Here is a 23,674-nt window from a genome sequence, read left to right as displayed (position 1 = left end):
CTCTCTGTGAACTTGGGAGTGTTTTGCCAGCTAGACTGGCAGCCAGCAAGCCCCAGAGGCACCCTGTCTCTGCCAGTCTCCGTGTTGGCATTGCAGGTAGGTGCAGGACCACACCTGGCTTGTTACGTGAGTGCTGGGACTTGAACTCAGGTCCTTACACAGACCAGAATGGCCCGAGAACATACTATACAGCTGAGGATAATTTCTAATCCTTGGGCCTTCACCTCCTGAGAACACAGCACCACTTCCGGGTTTATGTGGGGCTAGGGAGGGAGTCCTCATGTAAGGCAAGCACACTCTGCCAGCTGAGCTACATTCCCAGCACTGCTGAGGCTGCCTTTCGTCTACCTCAAGTCCAGATGGCTGGAGTGCACTGGGCATGAGAAGGAGCCCTGCCATCCTGAGAGATCAAAGGGCCACCCCACTGCCTCAGTTCCCCTCGGTACCTGGTATCTGGAAGGCAGGTTGCCCCCACGCTTGAACCACGTGACACTGGCCTGGGGCTGCCCAACCACCACACAGTTCAGATCCAAGGTCTGTCCTTCCACCACTGTGGGAGATGAGGTCTCAATCCTCATTGGTGGGGAGACACTGGGCACTGGGGACGGAGCAGGGGAGGGGAGAGAATGCAATCAGGTAAGAGTGACGATGCTGAGGACCCCTGACTTCCCAACACTCACTTGCCCCGCCTCTCGTCCACCGCATTCTCACCATGGGATGAACTGCCCTCGATGGTGACGACGAGTGAGGTCTCCTGGGAGCCAGCGCCATTACTGACGTGACACACATACTCTCCGGAGTCCGCTGGGGTCACTTGAGGGATCCGGAGGTGGGAGCCCACGATCTAGGATGGAGGCCACACCTAAGTATCACAGGCCCTGCAGACACTGGATCCCGGAAGTCCCCTCCCCGACCTTGGTATCCTGGTACCCTCAGTGCCTTCTTGAGGCTCCTGGTGCGACACCCTCTGGGTCTTGGGAAGGACCCTCTAGTCTCGGTGCTGTTCCTGTACTTCACCCCTCCAAAGGCCTACTGCGCCCCTACAGTGTGCCCCACCTGTCACACCCTGCTGTCCTTTAGCATGTCACCTTCCCTTTAGACCACTAGCTGCATGAGGGCTCAGCAGTGCCGGGCACACGCAGTGGCTTCAGAGGAGCTCGAACCCGGACCACCAGGATCAACCTATACCCTAGTGCCAGTCCAAGCCTGGCCAGCAGAGATGCTCAGTGTTTGTTGAGTGACTGAGTGAGCGCGGGACTAGGGGTTAGGATCTACTCTGGACTTCCTGCCAGACTGCTGTCCTATCTATTAGCTCTGTACCTGATGCCGGCTGGGTAAGCTGCCTCCACGCTTATACCAGGTGATGGTGTGGGGTGTGTGGCTGGTCACCAGGCAGTTCAGGTCCAGAGTATGCCCACTGGCCAGTGAGGTTGATGAGGACTCAATGCGAATAGGGTGCACCACACTCTGGGCTGGGATGAGACAGTATGCAGGTTGAGGGTGCAGCTGGGCCCCTCACAGCCCCTGCTATTCACTGCAATCTCTAAGACACTCACCGTGGGAGGGTCTGAGGTGCTGATGGACGGTGACAGGGACAAAAGCTTCATGGGTGCCGGAGTCACTGACCACTCGGCATACATACTCCCCGGAGTCATCTGGAATCACCTGGAGCAGTCTCAACCTTGAGCCATGTATCTGAGAGGAGTGGGAGAGAGCGCCAGGTTCAGAGACCAGCATGGCACCCACTCACCAGACTCTAGTTCCCTTGCTTGGCTCCCCCCCCAGCCTAGTTAGCTAGGGACTGTACAGGTTATGCCCGGTTAAGTGGCCTTGAGCCTGCCACCTGAGACACACAGGGCTTGCAGAGACTCAGCCAGCACTTGCTGAAGTCCAACAACTTGCCCAAGGTCACCCAGCAGGTAAGTGGCGGGGGGCCTCTGAACTGCGATACGCTTGAACCCCCAGCCTGTGCTCTCTCTACTCCCCAGCTGCGAGGGCTCTGTGGTCCCTTCCTTTGCTTCCCCACCTCCTACCTGATGCCGGGCAGGGAGGCTGCCTCCTCGCTTGTACCAGGAGATCTGGGGGTGAGTGTGCCCTACAACAAGGCAGTTCAGATCCAGGCTCTGCCCTTCGGCCACATGGGAGGAAGATGACTCGATTCGGACTGGATGGGTGACCCTGAATGCTAGCAACAGAGGGCAGAGTGTCGGTCTCCAGAGGATGAGAGAGAGGTGTGGGTGGGGGCAGGGGGCCCACTGGACTCATAGAGGCATGGTGGGCAGTGTTACCTCTGGGTCCTGCTATGGCTGCAGCAGAGAGTCTCCTCCTGTGGTGTCCAGCCCTATCCACTTCCCGTCCCCTCCCAACATGGCTACTTACCAGAGTCTGCAGGCTCAATGGTGACCAGGACAGAGCTCTCCTGAGGCACGTGCCCTCCCTCCACCCGGCACACATATTCTCCTGAGTCGACAGGAGACACCTGGTGCAGCCGCAGCAGGGTGCCATGGGTCTGGCCGAGAGAAGGTGGCATCAGAGGGGGATTCCCCCAGGACCCCAACACAACCCCCATGATCTCCTGCCCTCTGTGAGCCCTGGGGTTTGGCCATCAGCTCTGGGCCGATCGGGTCTTGTGCATCTTCCCACGCTGCACCAATGCTAAGCACACACGCTCCAGTCCCGCTCAAGATCCCCTGCAGTGGTTATCTGATGACTGGAAACATTCCCCCCACCTCAGGGGCACACAAAATAGTGCATGATGTGGTCAGTGGGGGCCAAAAGGTCAAAACCCCAGCACGCAAGGTGATTAGCTGCAAGGATGGCTCAATACTTCTGAGATCAGCGTTCGCTGAGATCCCTGCGAATACACAACTGAACTTGGCCCCGAGACAGCTCTGAAAACAGGGACTACTATCTCCTCGTAGACCCTGAACCTACAGCACGGAGAGGTTGAGCAACTTGCCTAAGATCACAAGCCAGGGTGATAGATGGCAATTCACACTTAGGGTGGCCCGGCCACCTAGACTTTAGGTCTAGACACACCTGAGTAACAGGGCCCAATGCCACCAGTTCTCCCCACCCAGAATCCTCTTGGATCCTTTGCCCCTGTCCTCTACCTGGTGCCGGGCGGGCAGGCTGCCTCCTCGCTTGTACCATGTGACCCGGGCCTGTCCGTGTCCCCGCACCACACAGTTTAGATCCAGGGTCTGCCCCTCAGCCACATGAGAGGACGAGGACTCAATGTGAATGGGTGGTGCGCTACTCGGGGCTGGAGGAGAAGTCATAGTCAAACAAAGTCTCTAAAGTCACCCCAGTCTCCCCTCCCTCCACATCCCAGCCCAGCCAAGTGAGCTACTCACGGTAGGCAAAATTGGCCCCGTGGTGGCCTGTGACCTTGATTGTGATGGTGGCCTCCTGCCCATTGCCTGCCCGGCAAACATATTCTCCAGCATCCCCGGGAGAGGCGTGGAAGATGTACAGGTGGGAGCCGCGGACCTGGACACCATGAGAGCGGTGTAAGGGGGCTTCCCAGAGCCCAGCAGGGGTCCTATACCTGCCTACCAGATTGTGACCCCTATCTAACCTACCACCCACGTGCCCTTCCACATTCTAGGAGTGAGTACCTGGTGTCGGGCAGGCAGGCTGCCCCCATGCTTGTACCATGTGACCTGTGCGTGGGCTTGTCCTGGCACCACGCAGTTGAGATCCAGTGTCTGACCCTCAGCCACTGTGGAGGATGAAGACTCAATTCTGATGGGCAGGACGAGTTCACGGGCTGCAGAGACAGGGGGAAGGGTGCAGATACTTCCCAAGAGACAGGGCTGGAAATCCCTCCTGGAGCTGGCTCAGCCTTGTAATCTGAGGTCAGGCCCCCATTTCAGAATTTTTTTTTTTTTTTTGAGACAGGGTTTCTCTGTGTAGTTTTGGTGCCTGTCCTGGATCTCACTCCATAGACCAGGTTGGCCTCGAACTCACAGAGATCTGCCTGGCTCTGCCTCCCGAGTGCTGGGATTAAAGGCGTGCCCCACCACCGCCTGGCCCATTTCAGAAATTTGACAGCCCTGGCTTGAAGCCCTTAGCTCAGTGACTCTGTTAGAGGACCCAGGAGGACCACCTCACAGGAAGTGAAAAGAGACAGAGTGAAAGACAGGCAGGGGCCAGATGTGGTTGGCACACGCCTTTAATCTCAGCACTCGGGAGGCAGAGGCACTTGGATCTCTGTGAGTTCGAGGCCAGCCTGGTCTACAGAGTGAGTTCCAGGAAAGGCAGGGCTGTTACACAGAGAAACCCTGTTTTGAAAAACAAACACACAAAAGACAGGCCGGCAGTAAGGCTCAGGTGGAAAAGGCGAGGCAGGGGTATAAACCAAGGAAGTGACATGGCCAGGGACCGCAGGCCGGAAAGTCTGGGTCATTCAGACAAAGCAGTCTGCCTCAAGCCAGAGCCTGAGTGGCCTACTATCCCCAGCTAGCAGTAGGAGTCACACATGGGGACATAACTCCCTAGAAGGTCACTAGGAGCCACTCACCAGGGATGGACTCAGCAGGTTCAATGGTGACCAGAACAGAGGTCTCTGTGTGCTCGGAGCCAAGGACCACATGGCACACATACTCGCCCGAATCATCAGGGGACACCTGGTGTAGTCTCAGCAGGGGACCGTGGGTCTGTGGGGATGGGGTGGGCTGAGGGTTAGGCAGGGCCCCCGGGGTCCCCATCCATCCCCTCGGGCAGGCTGGCCCTGGGGCGGCTTTACCTGGTGCCGGGCGGGAAGGCTGCCTCCACGCTTGCGCCATGTCACCTGGGCCTGGGCAGGCACCACACACTTCAGATCCAAGGTCTGCCCCTCGGCCACATGGGAGGACGAGGACTCAATGTGGATGGGTATGGGGCTGCTGGTGCCTGGGCACAGAGAGAGTGGTTAGAGGCCCAGCATTGAACCTGATGGGCACCCCGAGCAGAGATGTGAGTACCCTTTCTTTCTCCACCTCCAGCTCCAGGGCTGTAGGCTTATCTGCCCTTGTGACCTTCAAGTGACCAGTGTAGGGACTCCAAGAACTTTCTCAGGCCAGGCAAGAGGATACATAGTAATAATGCTGTTCCCTTCTCAGAACACCTACCATAGTTTCCCGACATGCTTCACGGGGCCCATGTCACCCAAGCATACCTGACAGCTTCACAGTCCCCATCAAGCTAAGCACACCCTGACCTGACAGGTATTAAAACCACACCCACACCCAGCAGGTAACCTACAAATGGCACACTCTACTCAGAGCAGGAAAATGAAGTTGCCAGAGGTCGGAGACCCAGCTCAAAGTTGAAAGAGGGGCGGAGTCCAGATTTGAACCCAGGTCAGCCTAACTCCTGGTTCAGTGTGGAAGCCCACACCACTGCTGTTTGCAGGTAGAGTCTTATGGGGCTTGAGGCAAGCTGGATCAGTATCCACTCTACCCCAAGACTTCGGGCTTCCAGAGCAGGCAGCAGAGGGTAACAGGATGCCTCTGCACACTGATGGCCCTGGAGAGATCACGGCATCCTTCCCTGCAGCTGGGAGAGCCTATGGCTCTGCCCCTCTCAAGCCCGCTCACAGCTCACCTGGGGTGTAGCTGGGGCCTGAATGGACGCTGTGGAGGACAGAGACAACAATGGAAGCCTCCTTGGGGCCCAAATCACTCTCTACTCGACACACGTATTCTCCAGAGTCCGCTGGTGAGACCTGGGGGAGTCGCAGCCTGGAGCCGTGGACCTGGGCAAGGTGGGGCAGAGCTAAGTGAGGAGGGGGCTGGAGCTGTGAATACCACTCCCTCTGGGCCTCCGTAGTTTAGTCACCCAACTCACAGGCTCCACTTAGAGCCATTGACACTAGGCTGGGAGCCGGGAGGGAGGCAACTGTCCTGCCCTACAGCACAGGAGAGCTTTGGCAGCTGATGCACACACACACACACACACACGCACACGCACACGCACACGCACACGCACACGCACACGCACACGCACACGCACACGCACACGCACACACCCCACACACACACAAGGCTATCTACAGCCAGTGCCTTGGTTGGTCCCCCAGCCCCAGGCTGGAAAAGTCTCCTACCTGGGCGTGGGGAGGCAGGCTGCCCCCTCGCTTGTACCATGTGATCTGGGTATAGGTCAGCCCCATCACCGCACAGTTGAGGTCAAGCGTCTGTCCTTCCATCACAGATGGCGACGAAGACTCGATCCTGACTGGCACCGACCTGGGACCTGTGGCTGTGGCCACAGTGGGATGAAGCACACCTCCAAGGAGCCTTGGCTCACCTTACCCATCCTGCCAGCCCTGGAGGCCCCATACCTGAGAGGACGACCACCTGAATGCGGGCCTGAGCGGTGCCTGTGGGACTGGTGGCCACACAGAGGTAGAAGCCAGCATCGTTAAGTGTGATGGCTGGGATGAGCAGCGTGGGGATGTCTGTGTTCTCCGATCGGGCCTGCCACGGGGAGAGAGAGTGCTCAGGTACTTGGGTGGGGGCCTGCCAGGGCAGACTTGGAAGGAGTAAGTGTTACACCAAGATCAAGGCCCAGTGGAGCTTCCAGAACCATGGAATTGGGGCCGGGCAGTGGTGGCTCACGCCTTTAATCCCAGCACTCAGGAGGCAGAGGCAGGCGGATCTCTGTGAGTTCGAGGCCAGCCTGGTCTGTAGAGCGAGTTCCAGGAAAGGCACCAAAGCTACACAGAAAAACCCTGTCTTGAAAAAAACCAGGAAAAAAAAAAAGAACCATGGAATTGGAAACTATTAGAATAGAGGCATATGGAATTGGAGACCATGGAGTCAGGCAGTAGGGGATGAGTGGGGTACAAGGGTGACTAGGATATACAGGACCTAAGAAGGGGGTACAGGGAGCCCGAGGAGAGAGAGGACATGGAGGGACAGCTGGCTGGCTCACCTGGGGGGGCAGGCTGCCTCCCTCCTTCCTCCAGGTGATGCTGGCACTGGGCACTCCTGCTGCCCTGCAGTACAGCCTGACTGTGCGGCCCTCGTACACCTGGGTCCTCTCGGGGCTCACCTGGACCCTGGGTCCACTGCCCCCTGCAGAAAGAACCCCTGTGAGGGTGCCTCTCTAAGCCTCCCCCAGCCCCACCTCCACCTCAGGCCCTGCCCTCTCACCGTGCACCTGAAGCATGGCCCTGGCTACATGCTGCCCGGCGCTGCTGAGGGCGCGGCATAGGTACTGGCCCTGATCTGAGTGCTCGATGGCTGGCAGGCGCAGAATGCCACCGTGGATCTGAGCCTTCTGAGGGAGACGGCCACCAGGACCCCCTGGTGTGGAGACACGGGTCAGCACAGCCTGGTCCTGCTCCTGCCCTGTCCTCCTTCTCAGGAGAGCCGGAGTCTGAGCGTCACCCCCACCACGACCTCACCTATCCATTCCAGGGTGGGTGTGGGGTTCCCTGTGGTGCTACAGCGGAATTCGGCCAGTTGTCCAGGCTGCACAGTGAGCTGCGGCGGGTGAATGGAGGCCATAGGGAGAGTTGAGGTGCCTGAGATTAACGAGGGAGGAGAGAGGGTGAGATTCGATCAGGGTGGGGACTGTTCTCTAGCTCACAGCTATGGCCCCTCGCCAGCCTCTGCTTCTGCTCCAGGCCTGCACAGCCATTTGTCCACCCAGTAGCCAGAGGGGGCTTTGAAAACTTCCTGGGCCTTGTTGCTTCCTTTCCTAAGACCTGCCCATTGAGCTCTCCTTCCCCTTTTTCAGAAGGGGACTCACGATGCTGCCCAGGCTCCGCAGCTTTTCAGTACTTCTGCCTCAACCTCCAACCACAGGCCTACACCTTGCCCTCACTTGGTGCCTTCCAGTCTCTCCAACCGTGCTCACCCTGGCATTCATCACCATGCACAAGTGCACTGTCTCTGCCTTCTCACTAGGGTCCCTTCAACTGCACCTCCCCTGACACTTCAGGAGGCCTGAGACAGTTTGTCCTTCTGTCCCCTGCTTCTTCAGAGCCTAGTGCACAGAGAGGGGACCCCTGGGGCCAGACTCAGGTCATAACAAGGCATACCCTGCACATGCAGTGTGGCGGTGCCGTGGTCCATGGCGAACATGTTGGAGCCAGTACACACGTAGTTGCCCGCATCACTTGGCTGCACGTTGCGAATGGTCAGGATGCCGTTGAAGTCCATAGCACGCGAGGGCAGCTTCTCATTGTGCGGGCGGGTCCACACCAGGGTGTAGGCTGGAGACTGCGGGGCAACATCAGGGTAAGGGTCACGTGTGGGGTCCGGGAGCCCCGGAGACGGACTTCCCCCACCGCCCCCTGTCTGCTCACTTTGCTCTTGGCTGTGCAGATGAAGGTGACGTCAGCTCCAGGCCGCACACTCTGGCTCCGCTGCTCCTCCACGGTCACGTGGATGGGCTTGCTGGGAGCCTCTGGGAGTGGGAAGTCTCCAGTGAGCTCCACACCCCTGTTCTGTGCTCTCTTCCTGTCACTTCCTCCCACACTTGTTTTCCCACCTCTTCTACGAGACAGGTCTTACTGTTTCCCTGGCTGGCCTGGAACTCACTCTGTAGACCAGGCTGGCCTCAAACTCAGAGATCTGCCTGTCTTTGTCCCTCAAGTAAGCTCGCTCTCTTTTAAGATGGAGTCTCATGTCCTGGCTTCAAACTCCTTATGTAGCTAAGAATGACCTTAAACTCTTGATCTTCCTGCCTCAGACTCTAAAGTGCTGGGGTTACAGGTTTGTGCTATCACACCTAGTTTTTTTTTTTTTTTTTTTTTTTTGAGACAGGGTTTCTCTGTGTAACTCTGGAGCTTGTCCTGGAACTCGCTTTTTAGACCAGGCTAGCCTCAAACTCATGGAGATCCACCTGCCTCTGCCTCCCGAGTGCTGGGATTAAAGGCGTGCGCCATCACTGCTTGGCTCACACCTAGTTTTTATGTAACATATATAGTGTGTATATATACATGTGAGTATAGGTGCCTGCAGAGCTCAGAAGAGGGCATCAGATCCTCCTGAAGCTGGAGTTGCAGGTGATTATAAGTTGCCTACACTGGAAGAGCAACGTAGCTCTTCACCACTTAACCACTGAGCCATATCTCCAGTCCCAACACCTGGTTTCTGAGTGGTTCAAATGCAAGGCTTTGTGCGTGGCTGGCAAGTCCCCTACCAGCTAAGCCACATCTCCAGCCCACCTCCTCTGGACATCCCTTCCTTCTTAGTATAGCTGGGATGCCATTCCACTTCCTGGTGCCTCCCTGGACCCCATCACCCACATCTCTCCCTGCTGGCACTGAGTAGCCAGCACTCGGTCCAGTGGGAGTGCACTGGCCCCACTTCATCATCCCAGGCCACGAATGCGCTCTTAACCCTTCACACTTCACTGCAACTGGCTTCCCCATCCGCTCCTAGTTCGAGAAGCCGGACAGCTGTCCGGGGACAGCTCCTTCTCACCTCCTCCCGTCGCCCTCAACCTCCCCACTCATCCTTCCACCTTAAAGCCATGGCTTCAACTTACACGTGATCAGGAAGCAGAAACTCCCAGTCAGGTGGATTTCTATCTTTCCTGTCCTCCTTCGTCCCTGAATGATGGGACCATGCTTCTGTGTGCCCCCATCCCACCCTGCATTGCAGAGTACTGGATCCTTCCTTCCTCTTGCACCCCACCAATCCCTGCCTCCTGTCACTGCTTCACAGACCAATGTGTTCTAGAAACTTCCACATCTGAAAATGTCCCCTTTTGTTCCTCGTACTTCCAGATACTGACACATTGCTTACTTGACCTCTCTTCAGAGTTGGACTTTCTTTCCTTTTTTCTTTTTTTTTGGTCTTTCGAGACAGGGTTTCACTGTGTAGTCCTGGCTGTCCTTAAACTCACTCTGTAGACCAGGCTGGCCTTGAACTCAGAGATCTGCCTACCTCTGTCTCCTGAGTGCTGGGATTAAAGGCCTGTGCCACCACCACCTGGTGACTTTTTCTTTTTTTCTGGACAGGCTCTTGCTACATAGTCCAGGTTGGCCTCCAAGATCCACCCGCCTCAGCCTCCTACCTCAAGGTAGATACCATCATACCCTGCTCAGACCCAAGACTCTTGTGCGAGTTTCCACCTGTTCCTTGAGTCTACTCCGACTGAATTTCCACCTCTGTCAATCTGTCCTGCCAGAGTCCAACCTTCATAGTATTTCTCTGCCTGTATCATAATTCCTACAGTGGTGCTGGGTGAGCAGCTCTCCTAGAAGCCTTTGCCCCAGATCACATCCTGGACACCTCTCCCCTACTTCCTCCAATCTCATGGGTTTCTCTTCTGGCTTTTTCTGTCCTTCCTCTCCAGCTTGACAGGTGGGCCTCAGAGTTTGGTGGGTGCTATCAGGACTTAGCCAATGGCCAAGACAAGCTGGCACACACGGACCGGGTAGGGCACGGTAACTCTGGGGTTCCCAATTTCCTCGGCCACATTAAACAACTCAGCAAAAGCTGCTTATGGTAGCCATTCACTCGACCATGTCCTCCCTCAGTCAATTCTCTGCTCCCCTCCCTTGTTAGAATCCTACACTACCTCTGCTTTGGGGACCCCAAATCAAGACACTTTCCAGGCCAAGCCTTCCTCATGAAAGTAAATGGCACCCAGGCCTCAGGTAGTATCTTTTCCCTTCACCTTTATGAATCATAGTGAGTCCTGCAGACTCTGCCTCTGAAACAGATGTGAATGCACCACTTCCCCCCATCATCACAGCTACTGTCCTTGTCAGGCGGCCACTGTCCTCTCTAGGCAGATGTTAGCAGGGACGGGGAAGCAGGGGCTCACCAGTGACCAGGAGCTCAGCCTTGCTGTTGCTGGTATGATGCAGGTTTCGGCAGGTGCAGATGTAGACACCGGCATCAGAGGGCTGCACGCTAGGGAAGTAGAGCTCTGAGCCTGGTGTGGGGAGATGCTTGTCAGGGTCCAGCTCCACATGCCCCTGTAGGGCAGGAACAGGGCTGACTCGTGGGACAGAAGAGGCTGTGGGTCTGTGGCTACCTTGATGCCGCTGCTGAGCACCTCTGGGCAGGGGCCGCCCATCTTCACGGGACCAGTAGAAGTAGTGAGGTGGACTTCCTTCGACCTGGCACCTCAGGGAGTGTGAGCCTCCTTGGTGAACCACGCTCCGAGAGGGATGGATGTGCACCACCAAGGAATCTTTTGCTAATGGAGTGGGGGGAAGGAGGCCATTCAGCCAAGAAAGTCCCAGCATAAAGCAGTGTCCCTGACACTGGTCTCCCAAAGCCCCAGGTCCCCAACCTCAGAAATTCTATTCCTCACACTCCCTCTCCCATCACCCTGGGTCATGGTCCTACTTACTCAGTGGCTGGCACCGGCCTCCTCGCAGATTGGGGTTACCCGCGTAGCCTGGGGCACACCTGTCAGGAGGAATGGGGACCAGCTCTGGAATCCCCAAGGGATCTAGTGTCTAACCTAACTTGAGCCCAGTTCAGCCAGCTGCCCGTGGGATGTGGAGGAAGCTCGGGGTTCTGGAAAGACTCTGAGGACCAGAGAGGTTCCAACACAGGGCCTCAGTGAGCTGAGACAAAAGTTGCTAGTGGGCCGGGTAATGGAAGAGGTAAGCCAGCCATTCATTCTCCAGGGAAGCATTCATTCAACAGACATTCTCTAGGGAACTGGTGAACACCAGACCCCATGCCCGGTGGGAAGGCGCAACAGGAGATACGGCAAGGTCCCGGTCCGTGGACAGAAACTTGATGGAAAAGGAGACTGAGGGAAGGTCACAGAGGCCACGTGGACCTGGGGAGGAGGGTTAATCCAGCCCTGCGGCCGAGAGACTATGAAGCCTGGCTCTACGCTGCTATGGGTCCCCTGGAGCAGGCTGCACACGGCTGCCAGAGGACTGATCGAACTGGGAAATGCCTATCTTGTAGGTGGTCCCTCCCCCAGTTCATTTCCTATTCTGCTTGTCAGGGTCCAGCAGCCTCTATTCGGACACAGGATCTGCTCTGTTTGCCAGTTTATCCTCAGCACTTCAGCACATGGAATACACACAGTAGGTGCTCAGTAAAAATGCGTTGAGCCCTGCATGGCCACCCACACCTGTAATTTGGGAGGTTGAGGTTTCAGGTCAGCCTGGGTTACACAGAGGTGGAGGCCATCTTAGGCTTATACTGAGACCCTGTCTTAACCTGCCCACCCCCTCCAAAAAGTGTTAGATAAATACAAGAGGCTGAATCTTGAAGGCCAAGAAAAGTTAGCCAGGAAGGGGTAAGTTTGGGGGGTAAAAATGTTCTGCACATAAAGATCTAAGTACTAAGAATTCAAGAAGTTTCCAGGTATGGTGGTACATATCTGCAATCTCAACACTGGGAGCCACACAGCCCAGGCTACATAGTGAGGCCTGTGCCTTAACAATTAAACAAAGCAAAACCCCAAACAATTCAAGAAGTTTATACCGTCTGGTGTGAGGTGGAGAGCGGGAGAGGCAGGTCTGAAGCACGGTTAAATCATAAGCTCTACCTTGTCATCCCAAGGCCAGCATGAGTGAGGGAAGTGTTTGGGGCGGGAGGGACAAGAGAGGCTTCTCTGAGCCACACCCCTCAGGACTCTCACCTGGGAGTCCCTCATTTATCCCTTCTCTTCCCACTTCCGTCTGAAAACTTACTGCTCACAGTACTGGCCCGTGTAGCCAGGCTCACAGGCGGTGCAGCGGTACCCTCCATCTCCAAGGCTCTCACAGGTGCGGGAGAACCTGGAGCAGGCAGGCAGATGTCAGGCCACAGGAGCCCAGTCCCCATCCCGCGCCTCCACCCTCCAGCAGGAGCCCATCCCTGGGTCTGGGCAGGCACGCACATGTTCTCTGGGTGAGTCAAGGGGCAGGCACATGGCTGGCAGTCCTCCGGCGTCCCGGCTGTGGCATCGCCGTAGTAACCAGGTGCACACAGCTCACAGAACTCACCGGCAGTGTTGTGCTGACATTGCTGTGGGGCACAAGGGCGGCGTCAGACACCAGACAGGAAGCTAAAACCCCCAAACACTCGTCTTAAAGAAAGGTCATGGAGGGGGCTGGAGAGATGGTTCAGCGGTTAAGAACACTGACTGTTTGCTCTTCCAGAGGACCCATATGGCAGCTCGCACCTGTCTGTCACTCCAGTTTCAGGGGACCTGACACCCAAGGCAAAACACCAATGTACATTTAAAAAAAAAAAAGTCATGGAAGGACACACAGTTTAATTATAGTGATGCCCATCAGCTCATCAGTGCTGAAAAAAAGTATCCATGGGGACTTGGATAAACCAAAAAGTCCATCCCCACTGGGCTTGGGGATGATGCACCAGTAACATCAGCTTTGGGGGGAGGAGGCGATCAGGAGTTCAAGGTCATCCTTGGCTACATAGTGAGTCAGCTCTGTCTCAGAAAAAAATTAGTGTATGTGTGTGTGTGTGAGAGAGAGAGAGAAAGAAAGACAGAGAGAGACAGAGAGAGAAGGACAGAGGGATAAGGGCAGAGAGAGAGAGAGAGAGAGAGAGAGAGAGAGAGAGAGAGAGAGAGAGAGAGAGAGCTGTGACCTTAAAGGAAAACAAAGGAATACTTTTGGACACAGCCTTGAAGATACATGTTTCACTGTAAAAAAAAACACATATGCCGGGCGGTGGCGGTGGCGCACGCCTTTAATCCCAGCACTCTTGGGAGGCAGAGCCAGGCGGATCTCTGTGAGTTCAAGGCCAGCCTGGCCTACAGAGCGTGATCAGGACAGGCACCAAAACTATACAGAGAAACCCTGTCTCAAAAAAAAAAACAAAAAACAAAACAAAAACATATGCAGGGGGACTGGAGAGATGGCTCAGTGGTTAAGAACACTGGCTTCTCTTCTAGAGGACTCGATTCCTAGAACCCACAAGTTGTCTCACAACCATCTGTAACTCTAGTGCAAAGGTATCGGGTGTCCTTTTTTGGACCCCATGGGTACCAGGCATGCACATGGTACACAGACATAGGCAAAACACCCATAAACATAAAAACCCAAACACATACAATCTCATCCAAAGACAGACATATCTGTAGAGTTAACATTGTGTGTTCCTTACTTCACATTGAGTCTGGGACTCTGTCAACTGTCTGTGCCCTGGCCATGTACTTGTGAGGACATGTACATCGGCCACTGCGGGGCAAGCAATAAGGAACCATAGCTTTCTTTACAAAGAATGGCACTCCACAGTTGTAGCTTCCCACCGTGTTCACTGGCTCCGTTCATCCAGGTGCTGGCTCCTATGAACCGAGACCCCTCCCATCCCACTGCCCACCCCTGACCTAGCCCTGCTTGCGTCTCACCGAGCAGGCTCCAGTCTCTGGGTGACACAGGTCGGAGTGGCCGTTACATTCACACAGTTCACAGTGACCAAGGTACAGTCCGCTCCCAGTGCGTGTGTAGCCTGGGGCGCAGTCCTAGGGGACAGAGGAAAGTTGGTCTCCATTACCCACAGGGTTCCACCGAGAGCCAGATCTGGCCTTCAGTCCCCCCTGCACCTTCCAGCATCCAGGCCTCATTGGCTCTAGGACAGGGCGTCCCAGGCCAGCCACCATCCACAAGCTCTCTTAAGAGCCTTCAGCCTGTTGCTCAGCTTTACTTTCATGGCTCCAGGAGGAGATGGAGCTTGGGACGCCCAGGCAGTGTTAGCCTAGTGAAACCAGCATATCTAGAATGAGGAACCTGTCTCATTTCAAGACTGTAGTGTCTGAAAATCCTGGTGTGGGAAAGACCTCTATGGAAAAACATCACAGCTAAATGGAGAGGTAAGCTGGGGAGACCCATGGGAGAAGGGGCCCTTGAAGATATTTTTACATTTATTTATGTATTTGTGTGTGTGTGTGTGTGTGTGTGTGTGTGTGTGTGTGTGTGTGTGTGCCACAGCACATATACGGAGGTCAGAGGACAAGCTGCAGGAGTCAGTTCTCCTTCCACCTGTGGATCCTGGGGAATGAACTGAGGTCACTGTTGTAAGTGCCTTAACCACCTAAGTCATCCTGCCAGTCTTTATTACTGGGGTCGCATGCACCCGTCAGTAATCCTGCTAGGCCTAGTGGTTCACATCTATAATCCCAGCACTTTGGGAGTAGTGGCAAGAGGATGCTGATGTTCAAGGCTAGGAACTGATGTTCAACATATATACACACACACACACACATATGTGTGTGTGTGTGTGTGTGTGCGCGCGTGCGTGTGTGTATAAAATCTCAAAGCCAGCCTGAGTTGCGTGAGCTCCTGCCTTGAAAATTCAAACCAAACCAAACCAAAACCAAAACCAAGCAAGCGTGTCAAGAGAAGTAGCACACAGCATCACAGATGTTGGTGCAAAGTGGAGATGAAGGATCACAGGTGTAAAGGGCAGTCCTCTCCCCTGGCCCTTCTGTGAAAGCTGCCAAGGGCCTCCTCTCCACATTCCATGGCCAGTCTGTGGACCCCTTGGGGCCCCCTTCTAGGCTGGCCACAGTGACCCCGCTGCAGGCCTGGTCCCCGTGTGTGCCTCCTTCCAAGCTGGTCATCCCTTAAGTCTACAGTGTCACCCACTCCGTGCTGTGCTCCTGAGGCGTGTCCTTGTTCAGCTCTGAGAGTCTTCTGTGTTTGGACAGGTCTCCCCATCTGAGAGTGTGCCATTCCTTAGGTAGTGCTGTCTGGTGGTTAGGACATCAGATCCAGGTTCAGCTTAGTTCTCTACATGTTGGCTGTACGCCCTTGGGTAAGGCACCTATCTATCCCTTGGACAGTTGGCTTTTGTCAGTTAAAGGAATGGCTTGGCTATGGAGGGAGCAGCAGTCACCTAGCTCAGAGAGCAGTCACAGCCTACAGCAATGGTTACTAACAATTACCTTGCACTTACCGCACCATTTGGAGCAAACGCAGCTAGGCCAGCCACACACTTACCTGACAGGACAACCCAATATAGCCTGGGGGGCAGAGGCATTCTTCCACCTCGAGGGCTCGGGGTCCCCCAGAGGGCCCTGGATGGGCCACTTCTAGGCTCACAGCGCTGATGCTGGCTGCCCGTGGCACTGAGGAGAAGGTGGCCCGAATCAGAAGTTCATCAAGATCCGCCAGGGCCATGAGCAAGTGCTCACGGGTAGCAGGCAGTCCATCTGCTCGCTGCCAGAACTCCTGTGGTAGTGGGGAGAGCAAGTGTCAGTGGGAGCTCTGGCCTTGGTCTGCTGCACTTGTAGCCCTGCATACACTTTGCCAGGGGGAGGGTGGGCGATCAAAGCCCAGTACCACCTACCTCTCGGAAGATGATCTCGTAACTCCTTCTCTCTGGGCCATGTGGTGCTGGCTGGGAGGCCACCAGCATGATGTTATTACCCTGCAGAAGTATCAGAAAGGTTAGGAAGGGCACTCAGGGCTATTGGAGGCAGGGGTATCCACAAACCCCAGGCTCTCCGATTACTTGCCTCCCATCTATCCATATCCCCAAGTTCATGTGCCTGCCTGCTGCTCCCACACCCAGCAACCAGCCTAAGATCTGAGGGGAAGCCAGCCAAGTAGGGGCAAATGGCCCACATGTGGCTAGCTGGGTGTTGGGAACATGGCTTCTATCTTCTGTCTGACCACTGTGGATTCTAATGAGCTCACCGTGATCTGGATGTCGGGGTCTGAGAGCGGGCTGCCATGTGGCCCCGATACGTAGGAGAGGGTGTACCGTAGCTTCCCGCCATAGGCTGACACCTGAGGAGAGACAAGATCACAACGGGTGAGAGGCGGAGCCTCTTGGCTCCTGTCTGTTTGCACCCTAAACCTCAGGAGGCCAGAACTTGCAACAGAGAACTGGGCAACAGGCCCTCTCTATCAGTTCCTCCCTAGCCTCACTCACGGGAGGACTTCTGTCCCCTTCTCCACTGCCTGGAAGTCACAGTCAACAAGCTCCAAGTCCCTTTTCACGTGGAGGCATTTCCCAGAAGATGACAGGAGCGACAACAGAGACTCCTGTGAGGAGGCTGCCAAGATCAGAAGCTTCAGCCCAGGGCATGAGCTGCGAGGGCTCTGCGGCTTCGTCTTCTGGCCACTGGCTTTGAGCCTGCCTAGAATTCACTTCCTTTCCTCTGTAAACTACATCTTTGGTCCTTCTCTCTCTGTGTCTTTTATTTTATTTTATTTTATTTTTTTAAAGATTTATTTATTTATTATGTATACAGTGTTCTGCCTGCATGTCTGCAGGCCAGAAGGGGGCGCCAGATCTCATTACAGATGGTTGTGAGCCACCATGTGGCTGCTGGAAATTGAACTCAGGATCTCTGGAAGAGCAGTCAGTGCTCTTAACCTCTGAGCCATGTCTCCAGCCCCTGTGTGTCTTTTAAAGTATTTACTTTACTTTATGTGCATGTACGTGCCTGAATGTATGCACGCGAATACAACGATCCCTGAGTATATGGGAGCCTGTGGAGGTCAGAAGAGGCACTGGATCCCTGGCACTGGAGTTACAGATGGTTGTAAACCACCATGTGGGTGCTGGGAATTGAACCTGGGTCCTCTGGAAGAGCAGTCAGTGCTCTTAACAGTTGAGCCATCTCTCCAGCCCCCTCCTTTTTTTTCTTTAAAAAAACGATCTCCCTGTACACTCAGGTCCCTCCCACCTGCAAAGTGGAGCAAGCCAGGCCTGCCCAATCAACACAGTTCTGGATCAGGAAGATAGATGGGGTAGGGTCATTTGTAGTGTGACTAAATGCCATGTGGCCATGTGCACCAGCTGGGGAATGACCTGTGCATGGGGCACTCCTCTTTCTTTTGGAACAGAGAAATTCCCATCTCCCGTGCGTGTGACCAGAAGCTACAAAATAACACCAACTGAGAAACAGCCCTAATAAGCACCTGGATTCGGCCATCACTCTTAGACTCTGTGGTTGCATGAGCCATTCTGTTTATTGTTTGTTTTTGTTTTTTATTGTGGGCAAGCCAACTGGACTAGTGTCTTTGTAGGTCTGACTAGAAGGATTAGGTCTGTTGCAAAGGACCTTCATCCTGGCAGCTGAGGTCCCAGCTCTGCCCATTGGACTTTCCTCCCTCTCCTCCATCGCCAAGGCAGACAGTTGGCTGAAAACCACCTAGCACGGGGTGTCGGGGGGGGGGGGTCCCTCTGCTTCAAGTGTGTTCATTCAGTGGGTGACCATTTATCAAACCTCAGCTGATGACATGCCAGGCCCTGGGTGACACAGGCCCCAGGGCTATATTCTTTATCAACTCAGGGTGTGGTAAGGAACTCAGCGGACCAGATTACAAGGGAAACAACCGGTTTCCTGTTTGTTCTGGAGGCCAGGGAGTTCAGAGTCTCATCTGGGACCAGCTTTCTAGGAAGTGGAAGGCGTGTGCCACACAGGGATGTAAGACAAGGGCGGCAGTGTGAAAGCCTGGACGCAGACTCTGGCTCTGCTCTCTTACAACTGTGGACAAGCCACAAGGTCTCAGTCCTCATCTTAGACCTCATCTGAGGGACACACTCATCTCAGTGCACAGAACACACTTGAAGGCCAACAGCTCGCCACTACTTCTGGTCCCAACCCAAACCCTGGTAGACTCTCCTCTCCTCACATCCCCTGGACCTGCCTGGCCTAGCCTGGCCTCTGAATGCATGTGTTTTACATGTGTTATTCACACTATGCCCCCTCCCCTCACTGCTGGAGACCAGACCTGGGCCTTAAGAACTCTACCCCTGAGTCAAAGTCCCCATCCCTTGGTACATCCACTCTGAAGAGGCTCTCTCTGTCACATGGGGACAAGGAGGCAAGGTGGAAGCAGGGTCAACACGAATGCTCATGCCAGGGTAATAGTAACAGCACTCAGGGCTGGAGAGATGGCTCAGCCGGTAAATTGTTTATTGTGCAAGGATGGGGTCCTTACAACACCGTGAGACAGAGAAAGGCTGATCCCTAACACTCCGTGGCCAGCCGGCCTGCTGGGTGAGCTCCAGGTCAATGAGAGACCTTGTCTCAAAAAACAAGGTGGAGGGTACTTTTTTGAGAAATGACACCTGAAGCTGTCTTCTGGCCTCCAAAGGCTCACGTGTACATGTAAGCGTGTATACACACACACACACACACACACACACACACACACACACACACACACACACTGAAAGATAGAGAGACAGAGACAGAGAGAGAGAGCGACATCCAGAATGCAGGAGAGGTAAATGAGAATAGTGGAGAGTTCTGGGAGGCCAGCTTGCTTCTGCAGTGGCAATACAGCATACAACAAGTGCCTAATTGTGTGCACACTGGGTACAGGGAGAGAGGGCTATTCTGTCTCCCATCCTCTGGTAGCTAAGGACCCCCTGACCACCTAGGACCCTTCTACTTCCTGGTTACCTTGTTCCCTAGGAAGGCTCGAGGCAGCTGCCAGTAATAGAGGCTTCCGGGCAGCAGAGAGAAGCCCTCGTAGGAGAGTGAGAACTACAGCAGAAGAGCAGAAGGGTAAGAACGGGCACAGGAGCCCCAGCGGGGACCCAGGACCCCCCAACCCCACAGCACAGGCCCACCATGCTTCCTGGGCAACCGGCTTCCGGCTCTGGGGCCAGGTCCTCTAGCTGTTCTTCCTAAGCATGTTCTTGTCTAAGCATGTTCTTGATCTGTTCTGCCTCACATGTGCTGTGTCCTTCTGGTGGACCCCAAGATCAATGGGGCACACTGTAAACACTTAAAAATTGAGTGGCTCTTTTTTTTATATATATATATTAAAAAATGTAGACAGAGCTGAATGTGGCGGTACATACCTTTAGTCCTAGCATTCGAGGCAGAAGTAGGTAAGTCTCTGTGAGTTTGAGGACAGCCTGGTCTAGACAGTGAGTTTCAGGATAGCCACAGCTATACAGTGAGATCCTCCCCCCCTTGAGATAGGGTTTCTCTGTGTAGCTCTGGCTATTCTGGAATTTACTCTGTAGACCAGGCTGGCCTGGAACTCACAGAGATCCGCCTGCCTTTGCCTTCCAAGTGCTGGGATAAAAGGTGTGTGTCACCACTGCCTGGCATGTGAAAGTCTATCTAAAAAAAAGAAAAGAAAAAAGAAAAAAAAAGAAAAAGAAAGAAAGGGAAATGCAGCCAGAAAACAAAACAAAACAAAACAAAAAAACAAAAACCAAACACAATGTAGCTCAGTTGGTAGTTGTTTACCTAACTTGCATGAAGCCCTGGGTTCCATCTTAAATATAGGATAAATGGCGTAGCAGCACCTATTCATTATCCCAGGATTCAGGAGGTACAGGCAGGAAGATCAGGAGTTCAAGGTCATCCTTGGCTATAAAGTGGCGAGCCTGGGCTACAGGGGATTGTCTCAAAATAATAAAAATAAAAAGTAGTTGGATATGGTAGTATATGCCTTTAATCTCAACATTTGGGAGACAGAGACAGGAGGATGGATACAAGTTCAAGACCAACATGGTCTATATAGGGGAGACCTTATCTCAAATAAAAAAAAAAAAGTAACAGGCAGACAGGTTATTATCCCAGCACTTGAGAGGCTAAGACAAGGATTCTGCGGTCAGGCCAGGGCCATTGTGAGACCCCATCTTAAACATAAGGATAACTATCCTTGACTTGATATGTGGGCGAGTTACAGTGACATCAGAGTCGATGATGGTCCTGGGAGTCTCAAGAAATATCAGACTGGTTTGGAAAGGACCTGAGTCTAGGAAGCATGGCAGGCCGTCCCTCAGTGAGGACCTCTACATACCTGAGAGTCTGCTGAGGAAGACAGAGAAGTGGAGGAGGAGGAGGAGGAGGAGGAGGAGGAGGGAGAGGAAGAGGAGGAGGAGGGAGAGGAAGAGGAGGAGGAGGAGGAAGATGAGGGGGGACCCGCTCGTAGAGCGGCCGTTAGCTGGGGGTGGGGGTGCAGGCCACGAGGAGGGGTTTGGGGATGGGCAGCAAAACTGGCAAGGAGCTGCCAGATCTCGGCATCCACCCGCCTCTGAGCCTCATCCACCTGGGGGAAGGAAGGATAGACAACAAGAAGAGATGGGCAAAAAGACGCCCGTGGAGTTCTGCTCTGCCCCAGGCTGCACCAGCCCCATCCAGTTCCCGACGTGGGCCACCTATGCGCCTGTGCTGATGTCTGCCACCCTCTCCGTGTGTCCTTCGCCTTCTCACTCCTAAGGCAGAGCATCCCTGGATGAATGCTGAGCGTGGGATGGGTCTGCTGGGGAGGAACCCTGCCCAGGGTGCCCCGCAAGGGAAGGACAGAACGTTCTGTGCAGTCGAGGCTGACAGCCATGTGTGTGGGGAGGAGGGGACAGGTGCCCACAGCACTAGAGAAGCCATCCTGAGGAGCGTGTAGAACTCTGGATTATGCTGGCCTGGACAGGCGGAGTGCGCAGAGGTGGCCCAGGCAAGTCTGGGTATTGGTTCAAGGTCTGATCCCTACCCAGACACAGCCTGCCCATGCCCTAGGTTACCTGTGATGCCTGCTGTGCCCGGCCCCTGCCCTCTGGGTCCCCAAGGATCCTCCCAGTTGTCACTGCTGCCCGCCACTGTTCCTCTGAGAGGGATGTGCGGTTCTAACGGGGTAGAAGTCACAGGCCAGCTCAGCCCCCTCAGGGCTCAGACTCAGAGCCATGGACAGCCCTTTCCCCATACATGGTACCAGCAAGGCAGGCCACAGTGACTGGTTAGGGAGGCATGCCCTATCTCAGGGCTGGCACATAGGGTTACTCCAGGCTACTAGAAGGGCACATGCACAGAGGTTAATGGTGGTTGGGGAAATAGGTGGAGAAACAGGGGAACCAGGCACGGTCACACGGATTAACATCAAGTTAGTTTTCCTGTCCGCAGACCTCCAACCATTGGCACCGGAAACACGCCACACAGCGGGTGGGGCACAGCACAGAACACGCCCCTCCAGACTCTCCTAGCAACAGTCCAGGTTCAGGCAGGGCGTCCATGGGTACAGGGCGTCTCCCATGCAGGGCTGAGGGCAGCCACGGACACACCATGTGCAGCATCCCCATTCCACAGCACGCCACAGGGGCATACCTGGTGAGCCCGGCGCAGCCGTGCCAAGTGAGCCTCCCTCTGTGGGGCACCAAGAGGCACCAGGGGAGGAGACAGAGAAAGGTCTGAGGGAGGCCAGGGAAGAAGGAACCAAGGGGAAGAATGCAGGAGAAGGCGGCCGGGTTGGACAGAGGTGGTGCCTCTTTCTCTCCAAGGAGCAGGGACCAGAAGGCCTCAAAGCTCCAGTGCTGAGTGGACCAGGGTGTAGCTGATTAGGTACTGGCCTCAGCTGGTGGGGGACTCACGTACTAAGTCAGTTCCCACTGGTCCTGGTACCGTGGCCATGACTGAGGACCACATGTGGCTGCTCTGGAGTTCTCTTTTATTTACTATTTTTATTCTTGTGCATTAGTGTTTTGCCTACATGTTTGTCTATGTCGGATCCCCTGGAACTGGAGTTTCAGACAGTTGTGAGCTGCCATGTGGGTGTTGAGATTGAACCCAGGTCCTCTGGGAGAGTAGCCAGTGCTCTTAACCGCTGAGCCATCTCTCCAGTCCCCTGGAGTTCACCTCTCGGACGCTGCCTGTCACAAGACCATCCTGGATGGTGTTGTCTTCCTAGCAGATCTCACTTCTGAATCAAAATCATGGCTCTCCCTTGCCTAACTCAGCCTTCTCAGGGCAGGTCTGACCTGGATGCAAACCCTAGCACTATTGCCCACTAGATGTGGGACGCAGGTAAAGTTCTTGACCTCTCTAGCTTTACTTTCCTGTGCAGGGAAATGGCAGTGAGGCTGGCTGGTTCATGCAATCATTCTGACTGCACGCGTGTGCAGTCAGAGCTCAATAGACACGACCCGAGAATCACCATGCCAGCACCCAGCACTCAGCCTGCAACACCCAGCACAGACGAGCGCATGGGGGAATCCACACTGAAACTGTCGCACCACGCACAAGTTGCAGCCTGGCCTGAAAGCACAGTCGTAACCAGCTGACTGCCCAGTATGCGTCGGGCACAATCCTTCCAGCCACCCTGGGCTGGGGAGGTCAGGTGTCCAGCTAGTGGACAGCACAGCTGAGATATAATCTGAGGTCTTCTGGACCCCAAAGGCCACACACGGCATGACATGGCAGCCACATGGCAGACCTTGAACTTGTGTCTGCGTCCCCGTTGACCCCATGTTCAGCAAGGACCTGGCTCAGAGCCGGCTCCTGAGGAGGTGCTGCGGGCACCACTTAACTTATATCTTACCTTGTCTCCCTGGTATGGTTCTGGAAGCTGCCAGTAGAAGGACTCTTGGCCAAGGTGGGCAAAGTTGCCGAAGGAGAGCTGGTGCCCACCGTGTACCGATTCCACGGTGAAGCCTCCCGTGAGCTGACTATTGCGCTGCGGGTTCACCAGAGCAAAGCCTTGGAAGTCCCCAGGGGCAAAGTGGGTGGAGATCTGGCAGCAGGTGGAAAAACAAGTGTCAGAGCGGCGACGGGTCAGACGCATCAGGGTGGACAGGGCACAGAAGGGGGCCGGGAAGGACATGGGGCTTGCTGAGACCAGGGCTGAGCGAGACACAATGGAGCGGGTGGATATTGGGGCTAGATGAAGGGTATGCTCAGTGCCGAGATGAGCAATAAGAGGCCCAGGTGGTCTTGGGACAGGAGTCAAGTCACTGGGCTCAGTGATAGAGGAGCAATAACGGAGGCCTAGAGATGGGGGCATCCTCCAAGGAGGCTAGCACCCAGCAAAGACAGTGCTCCCGACCATCAG

General features: G+C 54.9%; 1 protein-coding gene across 2 annotated transcripts in view; it reads right to left on the bottom strand.

The window, feature by feature from the left end:
* The window catches only part of Hspg2 (heparan sulfate proteoglycan 2), a 100,067-nt gene that overhangs the window by 22,433 nt on the left and 53,960 nt on the right, over positions 1–23,674 (bottom strand). For both annotated transcript variants that reach the window (XM_028875378.2, XM_028875379.2), the window contains exons 33-61: positions 23,165–23,356; positions 16,574–16,666; positions 16,224–16,304; positions 15,875–16,105; positions 14,284–14,397; positions 12,805–12,932; positions 12,617–12,703; positions 11,308–11,366; positions 10,987–11,151; positions 10,774–10,884; positions 8,300–8,400; positions 8,033–8,213; positions 7,394–7,513; positions 7,140–7,292; positions 6,919–7,061; positions 6,326–6,461; positions 6,089–6,243; positions 5,590–5,740; positions 4,751–4,896; positions 4,526–4,661; positions 3,621–3,772; positions 3,357–3,492; positions 3,114–3,265; positions 2,380–2,509; positions 2,034–2,185; positions 1,557–1,695; positions 1,321–1,472; positions 712–844; positions 447–598 (exon numbers count right to left, since the gene is read on the bottom strand). In XM_028875378.2, coding sequence (XP_028731211.1) covers positions 447–598; positions 712–844; positions 1,321–1,472; positions 1,557–1,695; positions 2,034–2,185; positions 2,380–2,509; positions 3,114–3,265; positions 3,357–3,492; positions 3,621–3,772; positions 4,526–4,661; positions 4,751–4,896; positions 5,590–5,740; positions 6,089–6,243; positions 6,326–6,461; positions 6,919–7,061; positions 7,140–7,292; positions 7,394–7,513; positions 8,033–8,213; positions 8,300–8,400; positions 10,774–10,884; positions 10,987–11,151; positions 11,308–11,366; positions 12,617–12,703; positions 12,805–12,932; positions 14,284–14,397; positions 15,875–16,105; positions 16,224–16,304; positions 16,574–16,666; positions 23,165–23,356 — 3,981 coding nt within the window. The remainder of the gene's footprint in view (positions 1–446; positions 599–711; positions 845–1,320; positions 1,473–1,556; positions 1,696–2,033; positions 2,186–2,379; positions 2,510–3,113; positions 3,266–3,356; positions 3,493–3,620; positions 3,773–4,525; positions 4,662–4,750; positions 4,897–5,589; positions 5,741–6,088; positions 6,244–6,325; positions 6,462–6,918; positions 7,062–7,139; positions 7,293–7,393; positions 7,514–8,032; positions 8,214–8,299; positions 8,401–10,773; positions 10,885–10,986; positions 11,152–11,307; positions 11,367–12,616; positions 12,704–12,804; positions 12,933–14,283; positions 14,398–15,874; positions 16,106–16,223; positions 16,305–16,573; positions 16,667–23,164; positions 23,357–23,674) is intronic.

The sequence above is a fragment of the Peromyscus leucopus genome, chromosome 2, assembly GCF_004664715.2.
Source record: "Peromyscus leucopus breed LL Stock chromosome 2, UCI_PerLeu_2.1, whole genome shotgun sequence".
Classification (NCBI taxonomy): Eukaryota; Metazoa; Chordata; class Mammalia; order Rodentia; family Cricetidae; genus Peromyscus; species Peromyscus leucopus.
This window is presented reverse-complemented; position numbering and strand designations above follow the sequence as displayed.